Source organism: Camellia sinensis, chromosome 2 (genome assembly GCF_055761805.1).
Source record: "Camellia sinensis isolate YWXY chromosome 2, ASM5576180v1, whole genome shotgun sequence".
NCBI classification, from domain to species: Eukaryota; Viridiplantae; Streptophyta; class Magnoliopsida; order Ericales; family Theaceae; genus Camellia; species Camellia sinensis.
In genome coordinates, this window is record NC_138962.1 from 223,760,739 (window position 1) to 223,777,261 (window position 16,523).

Genomic DNA, 16,523 nt, shown 5'->3' on the forward strand with positions numbered 1-16,523 from the left:
AATTCCTGCAAAGTATTCCAATCAATATTTACAAGAACACAAACAAACGGCTGCAACATGTGGCTGTTAACCTGAAAATTTTACGTGAACATAGACAACAAAACGTAGAATTTCCCAACACATATATAGATTTTGAAACGGACAAAAGAAAGGACACACATCAAAATTTTGCATTTAGTTCACACAGCTTACAATTGAAATCATTATGTGTACAAGCGATAAATGCATAATTTCCCAAAAATTGAAGAGGACGACTACATTTTGTTTTTCATTTAGGGCTAAAGGACTACACGCACATACTTTTATGAAGGCTCGACTGCAAAGGACAAAGAAGCAACTTAACTATTTCATGACAGGGTTAAACAATCTGGACAGGATTCTGCTCTCACTGAAATTGGTGCTCATCCCAGGCACAAAAACCAGATAAAACCCCATCAAGTTAAGGGCTTCAATTTCCTACTGAGCAACTTGGTTGTAGAGAATCAAGGTGGTTACATCCTGGCCTACGCTCCATTACCTTGGGTTGCTTAGACAGTGGGCAGATCAGAGAAGTATACTTTTCCGGGCATACAAGCAAGTTTCTTCAATTATATGTGACAATGAAACAAGCAAGACTGTCGTTGCCTGCCAACAAATATTACTAACGTACCCATTCATTCTCATTTTGGACGAAGGTCATACTCCCACAAATGAAAGTACGCATTTCATGAACTCACTCAATAAAGTCCAGACAGCCCGCAACTCCTGAATGACAGCTACCTTTCTCTTCAAATGTAACTTCTATTCAACAGAAAGATGATAATTTCAAGAGAAAGGTAACCGTCATTCAAGAGTTGTGTGCAATGACAGGCAAGGCTGTCCATTTCTACGAATGAGATTTTCTCCATGAATTGCCTGGGCTTGTTGACTTTTCTGCATTTTTTCACCTCAGCCCTACAACAGTTCGTGAAGTTGAAGAACTGAACAACTTAGTTAAGAAGTTCAACATCACTTGGGATGGGAGCACACTCTATGTGCACGCACAGTTGAGATCTCTCCTAAAGAGTTCACCTACAGACACCTCAACCACAGAAACAGAGGGCATTGACGATGCCCGGATGGACCACATCTTAGAAAAGTTGGATATTAGAGAAGGACTGAAGGCAAACTTCTTCTTTAATCTTTTAGGCTTGTCCGAATCAAGTGGGCAGAAGGTATTGGTTTTCAGCCATCCTCTCCAGCCGCTTAAGTTGTTGGTAAGGCTAGCCATGAAAGTGAAGGGTTCGACTCTGGGAAAAGAATTGGGTGTGGGGAACGAATAGCTCTCTACAAAATTTGAAAATCGTCATCCTCATTTCAACTCTTTCAATTGGCTTTCCTATGTTTTAAGTTCAATACCGTCAACTATGCATGGACTTCAGCACTGAAACAAATAGTTGTTTCCTGTGTTACACGAACTCGGGTACGGGTGTCGGGTGCGGGTATGTATGTACAGGTCCGACTCATTAAATCTTACATTCAACGATACGCGGTGTGGGGAAAAAATATCATATTTTTTATCTAATATGTGACATAAAATGGTACTATATGTAACTTACAGTGTCAAAATGACATTTATAGTAATTTGACAATAATTTGCACATATAATAATTTTGTTATATACAATTATATAAGAAGTGTGCGTTGAAAAGTATCCGACACATATCCCATACCCTTATCCAACTCTTAGGTGTCCGACACGGGTATTTGATCTATTTTGAAGAGTCCGTGTAACACAGATTGTTTCTAAACATAAGTTCCGGCAATATAAAATCACCGAGTACTACAAAATTGAAAGCAGAATTCAACAAAGTGTGCTAGCCGTTGCGGAATCAAGATTAGTCATTGTTTGTTTATCGAGTTTCTTATTTTTGCTTTTTTGGGTACTCTAAAAAAAAATTTGTTTTTCCCGTGCCAACATTACACAAATTTTTTATTAAGCCTTCTTTGGTTATATATAACCTAACCTAACAAGTTGGCCATGTAAATGCAGAACACCTTTTATGCTTATTGCTAACTACTATGATACCTATGTTCAACTTACAACACTGATAGCAGAGGGAAGACTTCCTATTCGAAAGGGAGAAAATACAAAAATTGAGTACAGAACAGTTCCTATTGGGTCGATTTTGGGTAGCAGAGGGAAGAGTTCCTATTCGAATAGCACAAAATACCAAAATGGAGTACATAACAGTTCCTATTGGGTCGATTTCGGGTTGGGTGTGAAGGTATATGCGAATAAAAGAAGACAAACAAGGAGACAGAGAAAGAGAGAGCACGAAATAAAGGAAATACCAACAGGAGCAGACAAACTGACGGTGGTGCTCGATTAACCATTGCGGTTGTGCTCCAGCGACAAAAATCAACTTCAAAAAAGAATTTATGCATCCACTTCCATAGCTAGCCTTCCTGAGAACTTAAATGATTGATGTTCTCCAAACTCAAGTAAATAAGCTTTGTTCTTTCAATATGATTTTTGCCCTCAAATATTTTTGTCTGTAAAACCCTACAGCTACGGGGAAATGGAACAACGGAGAGACGGGGAGAGAGAAAGACAAACAGAGAGAGAGGGTCCAAGATGGAAGAGAGACGGACGGGCCGAGGGAACTTACACATTTTCTGAACACTTACAGCATTTTTGAAAATTTTATACTTTTTCTGACAACTTACACCTTTTTATGAAAAGTTACATCATTTATAAATTAATTTTGTTCATAAAAGTTACACCTTGGAACTTACACTTTTTGTAAAAACAAAAATTACACATTTTCTGATGTCCCTTAAAGCTTTTGTGGAAAAACATACGCCTTTTGTGAAAACTTGAATTACACATTTTGTGAAGTGACTTACACCTTTTGTGAAAAAACATATACCTTTTAAGAAAATTTACACATTTTGTGAAAGAAATTTTTTCATACAATTTACACATTTTTAAAACATTCACCTTTTCTGAAAACTTATATGTTGTAGTGAAATTATTTACACCATTCCTCAAAAGTTATACCTTTTGTAAAATATTTTTATTCCAAAAATTTACACATTTTGTTCGAACTTACACATTTTCTGAAAACGAACCTTACACCTTTTGCCAATTTACTTACATCTTTTGTGGAAAAACTTACACCATTTCTCAAAAATTACACCTTCTGTGAAATACCTTCTTTCCAAAAATATACATCTTTTGTTCAAACTTACACCTTTTCTTAAATCTTACACCTTTTGTTGAAAATAGTTACACCTTCTCTGAAAAGTTACTTCTTTTGTGAAATAAACTTTGCATAAAATTTACACATTTTGTGAATCGAAGACTTAGACTATTTTTGAAATCATTTACACCTTCTGTGAAAAACATAAAATTTTTTGAAAAGTTACACCTTTTGTGAAATAAATTTTTTCATAAAATTTACACCTTTTGCTAAAAACATACTTCTTTTCTAAAAGTTTACACCTTTTGGTGCAAATACTTACACATTTTTCTGAAAAGTTACTTCATTTGTGAGTTAATATTTTTCATAAAATTTACACCTTCTATTGGAAATCACACATTTTCTGAAAACAAAATTTACACCTTCTGTGACATTACTTGCATATTTTGTGAAAACATTTACACGTTATTTGAAAATTTACACCTTTTATGGAAAAATTTAGTTTCATAAAATTTATACCCTTTGTGAATCCTTACACCTTGTTTGAAAGTTTAAATCTTTTAGTGGAAGTACTTACACCATTTCTGAAAAGGTGTAAATATTTCCCCCAAAAGGTGTACACTTTCAGAAAAAATGTAAGTTTTTTAGAAAAAGGTGTAAATTTTATGAAAACATATTTTCATAAAAAAGTGTAAATTTTCAAAAACCGTGTAACTGTTTTCACAAAAGATGTAAGTTATGTCACAAAATGTGTAACTTTTGTTTTTAGAAAAGGTGTAAGTCATAATAAAAGGTATTTCACAACAGGAGTAACTTCTCAGAACGGGTGTAAGTTTTTAACAAAAGGTGAAAATTTTCAAAAAAGATGTAATTATTTTCACAAAGGATGTAAGTTATGTCACAGAAGGTGTAATTTTTGTTTTCAGAAAAGGTTTAAGTTCTAATAAGAGGTGTAAATTTTATGGAAAAAATTATTTCACAAATTGAGTAACTTTTCAGATAACGTGTAAGTATTTCCAACAAAATGTGTAAACTTTAAGAAAATGTGTAAGTTTTTAACAAAAAGGTATATATTTTATGAAATGTAATTTTCCATAAGATTTGTAAATTTTTGTAATGAAATTATTTTACAAATGAGGTAACTTTTCCGAAAAGGTGTAAGTATATGAGCGAAAATGTGTAAATTTTCAAAAATAAATTATTTCACAAAAAACTGTAACCTTCCAGAAATACTGGAAGTGTTTTCACAAAAGATGAAATTAACTCCACAAAACGTGTAAGTTCTGTTTTTTCGCAGAACGAGTAAGTTGCTAGAACGCAATCAAATTGTATTTGTGTTGTTCATGGTTTGATATCGATATAGACAGACAGAGACGAAGGGAGGGAGAGAGATGGACCGATATCGACAGACAGAGATCGAGATAGACATGGTTCGACTGAGAGAGACGGATCCAGATCGACATAGACAAACCAAGATCGATACAGACAGAAATCGACAAACAGAGAGAGAGAGAGACCGACATGGTTCGATAGAGAGAGACGGACCCAGATTGACACAGACAAACCAAGATCGATACAGCCAGAGATCGACAGAGAGAGAGAGAGAGACCGACATTGACAGAGAAGAGTCCGAGATGGACAAAGAGAGACCAAGATCGATAGAGACAGAAAAATCCTTTGATTTGCACCAGCGGCAGTGGCAATGTCAGTCGTCGGTGGGCAACGGTGGCCCGCGACGGTTGGGTGGTCGGTGGTGATAAAATTTTCAACGTATAGGTCATCGATAAAAGATAGAGCTTCTTTGGGAACTTATATCTTTTGTAAAAACGAAACATTCAACTTGATTGGCTCACAAAATTTACACCTATTCCTAAATTTTACACATTTTCTAAAAATTTACATATTTTCGTGGAAATATTTACAACTTCTTTGAAAAATTACACATTTTGTGAAAAAACCTTTTTCATAAAATTTATAGTTATTATTTCAAGTTACACCTTTAGTGAAAAACAAAACTTACATCTTTTCTAAGGTCATTTACACCTTCTTTGGAAAAACATACGTCATATTTGAAAAGGTTATACCCTTTGTCAAATAATTTCTTTTAACAAACTTTATCAACGCATATTTTCCATAAAACGTGTAAATTTTCAAAAAAGGTGTAATTGTCTTCACCAAAGATGTAACTCCTATTAAAAGGTGTAAATTTTTAAAAAAAAAAATTTCACAAAAGGAGTAACTTTTCAGAAGAGTTGTAAGTTTTTAAAATAAGGTATAAACTTGATGAAAACATATTTTCCATAGAATGTGTAAATTTTTAAAAAATGTGTAAGTTTTGCTGGTAGAAAATGTGTAATATCTCATAAAAAGTGTATATTTTATGGAAAAAGTTATTCACAAAAGCAGTAACCATTCAGAAAAAGTGTAAGTATTGCCACAAAAAGGTGTAACCATTCAGAAAAGGTTTATGTTTTTAACAATATGTATAAATTTTATGCAAATATTTTTTCCATGAAAGGTGTATATTTTCAAAAACTTGTATGTGGTTTCACAAAAGATGGAAGTTATGTCACAAATGGTGTAAGTTTTTTTTTTCACAAAAGGTGTAACTTCCCATTAAAGGTGTAAATTTTATGGAAAATATAATCCAGATTTCCATAAAAGGTGTAAACATTTTCAGAAAAGATGTAAGTTATGTCACAAAAAGTGTAAGTTCTAATAAAAGGTGTATATTTTCTGGAAAAAAATATTTCACAAACGGAGTAACTTCTCATAAAAGGTGTAATTATTTCCACTAAAAGATGTAAACTTTCAGAAAACATGTAGGTTTTTAACAAAATGTGTAAACTTTATGAAAACATATTTTCCATAGGTGCAAATTTTTTCACACAAAATGTAAGTTATTTGACAAAAAGTGTAAGTTCTGTTCTCAGAAAAGGTGTAAGTTCCAATGAAAGGTGTAAATTTTTTTAATAACATTCTTTACAAAAGTAGTAACTTTTCACAAAAGGTGTAAGTATTTCAACGAAAATGTGTAAATTTTACAAAATAAATTATTTCACAAATATGTAACCTTCCACAAATAGTATAAGTGTTTTCATAAGAGATGTAAGTAACTTCGCAAAACGTGTAAGTTCCCTTTTTTCACAAAACTTTTAAGTTCCTAAAATTCAATCAAACTGGATTTGTCTTGTTCAAATAATGGCAATGTGAGAGAGAAGGGCGTTTCGGAGGGCTTGGTCTTTCTCTCAGTAGAAGTCTGTTTTAGAGAAGACGAGTTTGGGAGGGCTTGGAATAGCGACTCCAAGTCCAAATCCAACCAAGTATGTCAATGTAAAAGAGAACCGTTTTTAATATAGAGCAAAGGACAAAGAGAGATAGAGAGATAGACTGAGATTGAATGGCATAGAGACCTAGATGGACAGTGGTCAACAGAGACAGCCAGACCGAGATTGACAGAGAGGGACCAAAATTGACAGAGATCGACAGAAAAGAGACCGACATGGACACAGACAGACCAAGATCGCTGGAGATAGACCGAGATAGACAGGGATCGACAGAGAGAGACCGACATCGACGGAGAATAGGCTGACATCGACAGAGAGAGACCAAGATCGATAGCGAGAGAGAAAAAAACCTTTGATTTGCGGCAGCGGTAGTGGCCGTAGCGGTCGCCATGGAAATGGTGATGTCAGACGACAGTGAGCACCGGAGGCCACCGACGCTTGAGTGGTCAGCGGGGGTCAGGATTGGTGGTGACTATTCTGTGTGCGTGTGAGAAAGAACAGAGAAAGTGTCGGTGGGAAATAGAGAAGTGGGGGGCCGATGGTAATAAAATTTCAAACCTTTAGTGACTAAACTGTTATTTGTCGATAAAATTTACACTAAACTAAATTTTACACTTTTTCTGAAACATTACACCTTTTCTGGAAAATTTTCTTAACTTATACCTTTTCGTCAAAATACTTACACCATTTTGTGAAAGTTTACACCCATTTCTGAAAGTTTATACCTTTTTTGTCAAAACACTTGTATCATTTTCTGAAGGTTTACACATTTTCCTGAAAGTTTATACCTTACACCATTTTGTGAAAGTTTACACCTTTTATAAAATTATTAATATATTATATTATTTAATTAATTTACCTACAAATGACCTGTTTAGCAGGTCACCAATGTGTAAACTTTCAAAAAATGTCGTATAACCCAATACATAAAAGGTGTAAATGCAAAATAGAAAGGGTGTAAATGCCTGGCATACCATATGCAAGGCACACCAAAGAAAAGTCCTAGAGAAAATGATTATATTGAATTTTAATATGTAAAATTTGAAGATGCAATTGATATAAAATGTAAATTACACTTTAACCACTTTATGTTTGGTCATTTTTTTATTTTGACTTTTAAAATTTGTTTTTTCTCACTTTGATCATTAATATTTCAATTTTTTTCTACTTTACTTTTAAAGTTAATTTCTATTCAAAATTAGACCCAAAAAAAAAAAATGGCATGTTAATTGACATATAACATAAAGGGATTGCCTTATTCCCAGCCCTATCGCTTCGCTACCATCGTCGACTCCTTTCCAGCCCCGTCATTGTCTCCTTTCTAGCCCATTACATTGTTGTCGTTGTCGTTTTCATTTTCGTTCCAACCCTTCATTCAGTCATCACCTTCATCATTTTAGCAACCATTCTCAATGACCCACCATACTGAGAACACCACCATCACACCTCCAAACCCTAGCAACCCATCACCATTGCAACTTAACCCGATTAACACCCCGCTGTGCGTAATTCGTAGAGAGAGAGATCTGTGTTTGAAGAAGATGATGGAAGTAGGGCTGGGCATAAGGTCATCTAATCCGCGAAAACTGCCCAACTTAAACTTACCGCCCCTATTCGGGCAATTTTGTATAATCATTAGGGTCAGATTCAGATTAAGATTTTCCTGTTTTGTGGGTTGCAGCTAGGTCGTTGGGTTTACCAGCACCCACACTCACCTGCCCGCATTTGTATACATTGTTTAGTTTATACATTTTTTGCAAAGTAAATGTGAGTCAATTGACTGTTTAAGGCCTCTGTTTATGGCATGTTTCCTTCTAAAAGTAAATTGGATAGATAGGATGTAATTTATTTGGGATCAATCATTTGGGAAATAAATGATTTCATGATAAGAAATATGTGATTTTATGGCCTAAAATAATATTTGAGGGAAAAAGTTCTAAAAAGAATATTTAAAAAATGGGAAAAAATTAGCCCAAAAATAAAATTTTAAAGGACATGCCTAATCTATAAACCGCTTGCACATTTGCGAACCTTATCCATACAAATCGCAATCTGCACTGCAAGCAGTTGCGGATTCAATTTTTCCTAAACCCCAAATATGTGGGCAGGTCCAAACTGCAAATCACACTGTCAAAAATCGATCCATGAGCATCCCTAGATAGAAGTGGTGTTGTGAGGGAGTGACGGGCTTGTGATGGCTAAAAGTCACGGCGGTATGGGCAACGATGGTTTATTTGCTACGATGATGGGACATGAGAGGTGTAAGGGGTGGTGACCAAAGAGGCTGGATAAGAGCAACGAAGGAAGGGGGTGTTGTGACGAGGAGAGAAAGAGTTGTGATCGGCGATGACTAGTTAGGCTTAAAGTTAGGTAGAGAAGATAAGGGTACTTTGGTATTATTCAAAATTTATGGTATGTATTGAGATAAAATCCAAAATTTCAGTTTGTATATGATGTAAATTGAGCAAAAATTAAGTAATGGTATATACTGCGACAATAGTGTTTAAATAGAATTTTTTAAAATAAAATAAGAATAATACTATATGTACTAATTAATATACTAATAGATAATGTGGTATAATTTTAAAAATTTTGAGTATTTATAATTTGCATAATAGGTGAGGCTAGTAATAATAACATAATACTAATTAGTACATTAATTAGTGCATATAATGCCACCGAAAAAATAAAGAATAATTTTAAAAATCTTAAAAATTCTATCAAAATTTCTACTAAATGGGAATAGATAGTAGAATTTTTTAAATTTTTGTTTGTAAAAATAAATAGTATAGGTGAAAGATACTCTTATTTTTTCGAACGTATGCCCTCCAAGTCCCTACGAAGAAGATAAGTTGATGTTTACAGGAAAAATCTGCTGGAAGGGTTTTTGCACATAAACCCTAATCACCTTCTTCTTCTACTCCCAAACCTCATTCAGGTAATTGTTCATCCTCATCTTCTCCAACTATTACATACATATCTATCTAATCTATGGTCACTTCTATCTATTTATAGTCCCTCTCTTGTATAATCCTACAAAGAGACTCAAAAATGGAGCCCAAACTGTTTTTACCTTCACCAAGAACATCACCATCTATTGCTTCTGTACCCTTCTTTCTCTCATACAAATCACCTCTTCTTGCAAACCCAAAGCTTTCTTCAAAAACCCGTATTTTCTTATCCACGAAAGCATCAGAGAAAACACAATTTCTGGGAAAAAGTTTGAATTTACAGAAGAAAATTGTTCCTCTGGGTAATGTAGAAAAAACCCATATTCGATCTGGGTTAATAAGAGCTGCTGTGAAGAGAAGAAAAGAGCTTCCCTTTGATAATGTTATTCAAAGGGACAAGAAGCTCAAATTGGTTCTGAAAATCCAGAAGATTCTAGTGAGTCAACCCGATCGGGTAATGTCGTTGCGTGATTTGGGTAGGTATAGAAGAGCTCTAGGGCTCCAGAAAAGGCGGCGATTCATCGCCTTGTTGAGAAAATTCCCTGCAATTTTTGAGATTGTGGAAGAAGGGGTTTACTCGCTTCAGTTCAAATTGACGCCTGAGGCAGAGAGGCTTTACTTGGAGGAGATGAGGATTAGGAATGAAATGGAGGGTTTGTTGGTGATTAAGTTGAGAAAATTGTTGATGATGTCATCGGAGAAGCGAATTCTTTTGGAAAAGATTGCCCATTTGAAGACTGATTTTGGGCTTCCTTTAGAATTCCGGGACACAATTTGTCACCGGTACCCACAGTATTTTAGGGTTGTATCGACTGGGCGAGGCCCAGCTCTAGAACTTACTCATTGGGACCCAGAGCTTGCTGTTTCAGCAGCTGAGCTAGCAGAGGAAGAAAATCAGACTAGGGAGTTGGAAGAGAAAGATTTGATAATAGATAGGCCATTGAAGTTCAATAGAGTGAAGTTACCGAGGGGTCTAAATCTTTCGAAAGGTGAGATGAGAAGGATTTGTCAGTTTAGAGACATGCCTTATATATCACCTTACTCTGATTTCTCTGCAATAAGGTCTGGTACATTGGAGAAAGAAAAGCATGCTTGTGGGGTGGTACATGAAATCTTGAGCCTCACTGTTGAGAAGAGAACACTTGTTGACCATCTGACTCATTTTCGAGAAGAGTTTAGGTTCTCTCAGCAGCTGAGGGGGATGTTGATAAGGCATCCCGATCTTTTCTATGTTTCGTTGAAAGGGGATAGGGATTCGGTCTTCCTCAGGGAAGCGTATCGTGATTCTCATTTGATAGAGAAGGATCGGTTGTTGCTCATCAAAGAGAAGCTTCGGTCACTTGTTGCTGTTCCACGATTTCCGAGAAGGGGAGGTTCCAAAACTGATGGAGATGGAGTGGAGGAAAGTGATGAGCGGGCAGAAGGAAGTGGTGGAGAGGATGAAGATGATTGGTCTGATATTGATGATGTAATAGATGATGCATTTGATGATGATGATGAGCAGGAGGACGGTGAAGATGGGGAGGATTACGAGGATGATTGGAGTGATGAAGATGATGATGAGGTGCCTCCGGACTTTGATGAAGATGGCGGAAATGTGAAGATTGGATTGAGCAAATCAACTAAAAAGGTAGGTAGCGTGACAGAGAATGAAGAAAAGGTGCTTCTTCCCATGTTTCCAGATGGTCGACCTAGAGAACGCTGGTGAAAGTGGTAGGAATTCGAAGAACGCCCTGGCTCCCCAGTTTTGGTATATACTCGAGCAAAAGGCCATTAACATTTTGCTGTTAGATTGTATTAGAAGAGGTGTTTTGTCCTCCTACATGAAAATGCAATTTCATACTTGGATTTTCTGCGTCGTTGTACATAAGTCCTGGATCTTCTCTCTCAGGTTTAAGGTGCTCAAGAATGAGACATTGTTGTCTACAAATATTCATGTCCTCTTGTTTTGATCTAACGAGATTGAATATGTTAGGTTCTTATCCATGACAACTCGAAACAAAACATGTGTGGCTGTTATATCTGTAAGCTTGTTTTGATATGCAATATAAATATGAGTTTGTCTTAATACAGCATATGCAGTAGAAATATCAATGTTTAGATTGTTTCTACTATCAAATTTTATTAAAAATGATTTCATTGGAACTGTGGCTGTTAGGATTGGATTGGTAATTAGTAATTGATCTGTTTTTTGTATAAACCGGCTGGACAACAGACCAAACTTCAAGGAAAAAAAAAATGATCTTAACTTTATAAATGTTAATTTACATCTTCCTATTGGCACCCTTTTCAGTTTGATCTCTTTTACTTGCAATCAAGCGTGCAATTGGCTTCTTCAAATCTCATCTCTAGCTTAAATCCTTATCTTTATCTTTATGGTATTTCTAGTCCTCCAACTCTACATTTTCTCGATTAATTTGTGATACCAGTTGATGGCTGCTTTATGTTCCACGCCTGTTGGCATAATGCAACACAGACATGTGACACACGGACACGTCAATTTTTAAAATGCAGGACATGACATGTTGAAGGCATGTTAAAATTTTATATTTTTACAATTTTATTATACATCATATATGAAAGTAATTTATTAAAAAATAACAAAAAATCTATAACCTATATAAAAGTGTGTAACAGTGGTATAACGCAGCTGCTTGCTTACTTTCCAAATCTTTTCTCTGCTTGGTTTCTAACCTTTTTCCTGCAGATTTTTGGTGAGACACATGGGATCGAAATCATCCACATATCTATAATCTATACCTATCCATAAGATACTATAAAAGCAAGAAAAAATTGCCTCTAACAGTAGTTGATCTAACGGAGGTGAGATGGCAACTTCACCCTTCTGGAAGATTGCCTCACAAGATTGCACCGTTTGGGGCTTCTTCGGCAAGCTCTGCAGAAGATGAAACTTCTCAAACAAGCCGGCTTGGACCTCTTGCCACCTGTGCTGATTCAGCTTTCTCCTGAGGCTTCCTCCATAAGCTCTTATATTTTAAGAGGTGTAATTGTTGCCTTGGTGCAAACTGTTATAAATCGGGTCAAGAAACAAACGAGGTATGCCATTTCTCAACTTCCATATTCCATTTTTTGTGCAATCCAATTCCTACTTCCATTATCCTATGCTTGATTGAAAATTGTCTTGGGCTCTCTATTTCTGAGTTTGGTTTGTGCTGATACATTTATGGTTTGCCATGAATTTCTTCTTCCTGTTACATCTTCTGTGCACCAACTGTTTGATGCAACGCCATGAGTTTGGTTTGTGATAATTTTCCCCAAAAAAAGGTAGCTACTGCTGAATGAAAACAGAGGGCTCAGTGTCATTAATCTGTATGTCAATTTATTTGCAACAATTGCAGTAGGTATGGGCTATTCAGTGAAGTGTTATATAGGCTCAGTTATACCTGGACAGAATTACGCACCAATATACTAGGAGTTCTACAAGTTTGCTAGAGATTATGTTTTCACGTATTTGAACATAAAATATTGGCTTTTGTCAGATGTTTGTGTTTGTTTTGATTGTTGACTATTGAGCATTTGGAAACAGTAAATGCTTTTACGGCTTTGGAATTTCTCGAAAATACTTATTTAAAAGAAATAAATAAATAATAGGATGAGTGTTGGTCACCATCTTACCCTGTTGGTGGTGAACATTCATGTACCTAGATAATGGTACGATGTTTAGTTCTCGTGCATTTACAATTGGGTTTCATTAATCTTCGATTTGCCATCTGCATAATTCTTCTACATTCTGAAACTGTAAAACCATTACAGTTGGTCATCAATGGGATAAGATTATATACCATTAAACCTTATAAATATAATATATATATATATATATATATATTTGATAGTACAAGACCAGGGATAATTTTTTATATACCATTAAAATTATATACCATAATATATGTTATGTTGAGGGCATTGTGAAATGTTGTAACTCTTCCTTTTCCTTTAAATATATATATTCAAAAGTGGTTGAGATCGAATTGATAATTGCTCATGTCTTGTAATCAATAGTACTATCTAGAAAGACATGTTGGCTGCCAAATTGTTGTGGCCTATAATTTCATGTTATATTTTTGTCTGGGCTAATCCTAAGTGAAAGGGTCAAGAAATATGTCATCAAAACTTCGAACTCTTAGGCCCATGCAAGATTTGAATTATAAATCTTTACATCATGAAACAAGCCTAATCATTTGATAGCACTTCACCAAGTTGGTGAGTAACGAAGCTGATAGCAGACTAGAAAGCTTCTCGCAGCCCAAGAAACAAACCAAGACAGAGTGGAAGCCGCTTTGGCCACCATCTGAGCTCATAGATGAATCCACATAGGCCAACATATTAGACCAGTAGCAAACAAAAGAAAAAACAGTTGATATGTGTAAGGTTGACTCCTAATATCAACTTATAGAACTCCACAGATCAATGCAGCAACTTGAATAAAAATAAAAAGAAGCCTAACTTTACTAGAATCAAGTTGATATTAATATCATATTATAGAATCAGGGTTCTAATTTTACTAGGGAGCTGAGATTAGACTAATGTAAGATAGAGAGGGTTAAGAAGAAGCCTGGGATGGGAAGAGCTGGATTGAAATTTGAAACTAAGAGCAGATTGGGTTCTTCTTCTGTTGACATGAATTATTTGGATATCCCTGCTGAAAATGAAATTCCAGGTATGACAGATTCAGTGATGTTAAATGCTGAAAAATAGCCTTGCTCAAATAGTTTTAACTCTTCACCCATGCAGCTGAGATTAGACTAATGTAACATAGAGAGGGTTAAGAAGAAGCCTGGGATGGGAAGAGCTGGATTGAAACTAAGAGCAGATTGGGTTCTTCTTCTGTTGACATGAATTATTTGGATGTGCCTGCTGAAAATGAAATTCCAGATATGACAGATTCAGTGATGTTAAATGCTGAAAAATAGCCTTGGTCAAATAGTTTTAACCCTTCACCATTGCATGGAATGGCCAGCCAATTCAGAATTTTGTGAAAAGTAATCCATATTTTTGGATGTGGAGAATTCACAAGGATCAACGATGCAAAATTAGTTGATGCACTCCAATATTGTTGTGGCAAGTTAGAACATTATGATCTTGTTGATGGAAGTATTGGGAAGATAAATACCACAGCAACTTATTAACCCACATGAAGCAAAAATCATTCAAATTGTTGTTTTCTCTGATTTGAAATGAGGTCATTTGGTTTACTGGAATCTATACTTGTCTTTTCAATGATAATAACCTCAATTCAGAATTATTAGAAATAAGATTATGTCATTTGCATTATTTTTTAGTTCTGTGATTCCATTGTATCTATAGAAAACTGTGATTGATGAATTGTCATGTAAGACTGCTGTGGAAAAAGGGGTAAGTTCACAGTCAAGATTGCCAACCAAATGGTGTTACTTTCAATTGAATTATATGACTATACAAAAACTGACTGATGAGGCTTTATGTGAAGAGAAGGTGTCAATCTTCACAATTTCTTTGTAATTCAACTTTGGCTTTGATTGCACTGTTGGTTGGTTCATCAAATGAACATTAAATGTCGTAGTATTTTGCAGTATGATTGCAATTGTACTCCAAACCAACCCCAGATAGTATTGCTAGGAGACTAGGGCAGAGGCTTCATGAGCATGAAAACAATAGACAAATGACGGTGCATGTTATTTTCTTGTGTTCTAGAACTATTTTCAGAAAAAAAACAGAGAGAAAATGGCCATATGAGTGCATCTTGTTGACTGATTGCATATCATTGACATACATAGGGTGGTTATGTTAAAGCATTATGCACGATATTTTCCAAGTAACTTTTCTTTATTAGCTTGGTTAGTCCGTTAATTTGAAGGATGATTCGTAGGTTGAAATAATTCCCAAAGGAAAAAATTAGTAGAAGGAAAATATGATGACTTTAAATACAATGATGCAACATAGAGGTACCTTACCTGCCAACAAAGTCGTGATCCTCATGTGCCCGCCAACAACATTGTGACCCTTACGCGCGTAGCGTGTGGGGATCAAACTAGTACATAGCATAACACTAATTACATTAAAATTTCATAACTTAAACATTAAGATATCATTCACGTAATTATTACATTCTAAATAATGCAAAATAATTATAGAAATTGTAATACACATGACATGATGATCTTATAAATATTTCAAGGCATATTTAGAATGCATAAGTTATGTTATCAAGAATGCAGGATATTGTTATTATGGAGGGATTCATTAGTATTCGGATGGTTCCCGAAGTGTTGGTAAAATGTCCAATATTAGAATTTGATTTTTTTAATTAAAACACGTTGAAGAAGTGTCGGATACATTTTTAGGAGTGTCCGAAGAGGGTCGGACACGACACGCGTTTTTCACAAAAGTGTCCATGCTTCGTAGTCAATGTTTATTTCACATTCAACATACACAACCATCAGAAGATACAAATGCACTGCATCTTGGAATTTTTTACAAGGTTTTTCCACAAACAAGGCTTAATGTTAAAGTCTAGAGATGAAGTGCAATCCTACTGTAACCACGGTGTTCTGTTGAGTGCTTAAATAGAAACCAATGAACAAAAAAAGAAATGCAACCTTCGAGAATACGTTTTGGTTGCCACTAAATTTGTTCCACCTTGGCTCTGTGATTCCGTTTACTATTGATGATCATGATGAAGTATTTATTCTATGAAACATCAGTGTCTTGGCATTTGGGGATATCCTGTTTTGCATTTGTTCTTGGAGACTTTTTCTACACGAGATAAGTTTGTTGATCGATCTCAAACGTGTTAGTGTGCATGGACAATGACAGTGATCGTCTAGAAGTTTCAAATTTTTGTCATGAAAATTAAAACAAATTAATGATAATTAGCATAAAGAGATATTTAAGCTTATTTTAACATCTGTTTCTCTACCCATTATTTTGGTTTTGATCAGGTCATGAACACATTATTGAGATCGCCATCTACTATCCCCACACGTGCGAGTAAACCACACACACACACAGACCATGAGATCAGTTAATATTGTTTTCAAACAGCCTATGTAAGAGCAAAATATAAACAATAGGCTATGTTAGATTTATCAGTGACAATTATATGCACCTTTTGGAAGTGATAT

The 16,523-nt window shown here is 35.2% G+C and overlaps 1 protein-coding gene across 1 annotated transcript; it reads left to right on the top strand.

Moving 5' to 3' along the window:
* The first annotated feature begins 9,249 nt into the window (after positions 1-9,249).
* Positions 9,250-11,470, top strand: WTF1 (Ubiquitin carboxyl-terminal hydrolase family protein). Its single transcript, XM_028242773.2, has one exon. The coding sequence runs from the start codon at positions 9,503-9,505 to the stop codon at positions 11,108-11,110; it is 1,608 nt and encodes a 535-aa protein (XP_028098574.2). The 5' UTR covers positions 9,250-9,502; the 3' UTR covers positions 11,111-11,470.
* Positions 11,471-16,523: the final 5,053 nt, after the last annotated feature.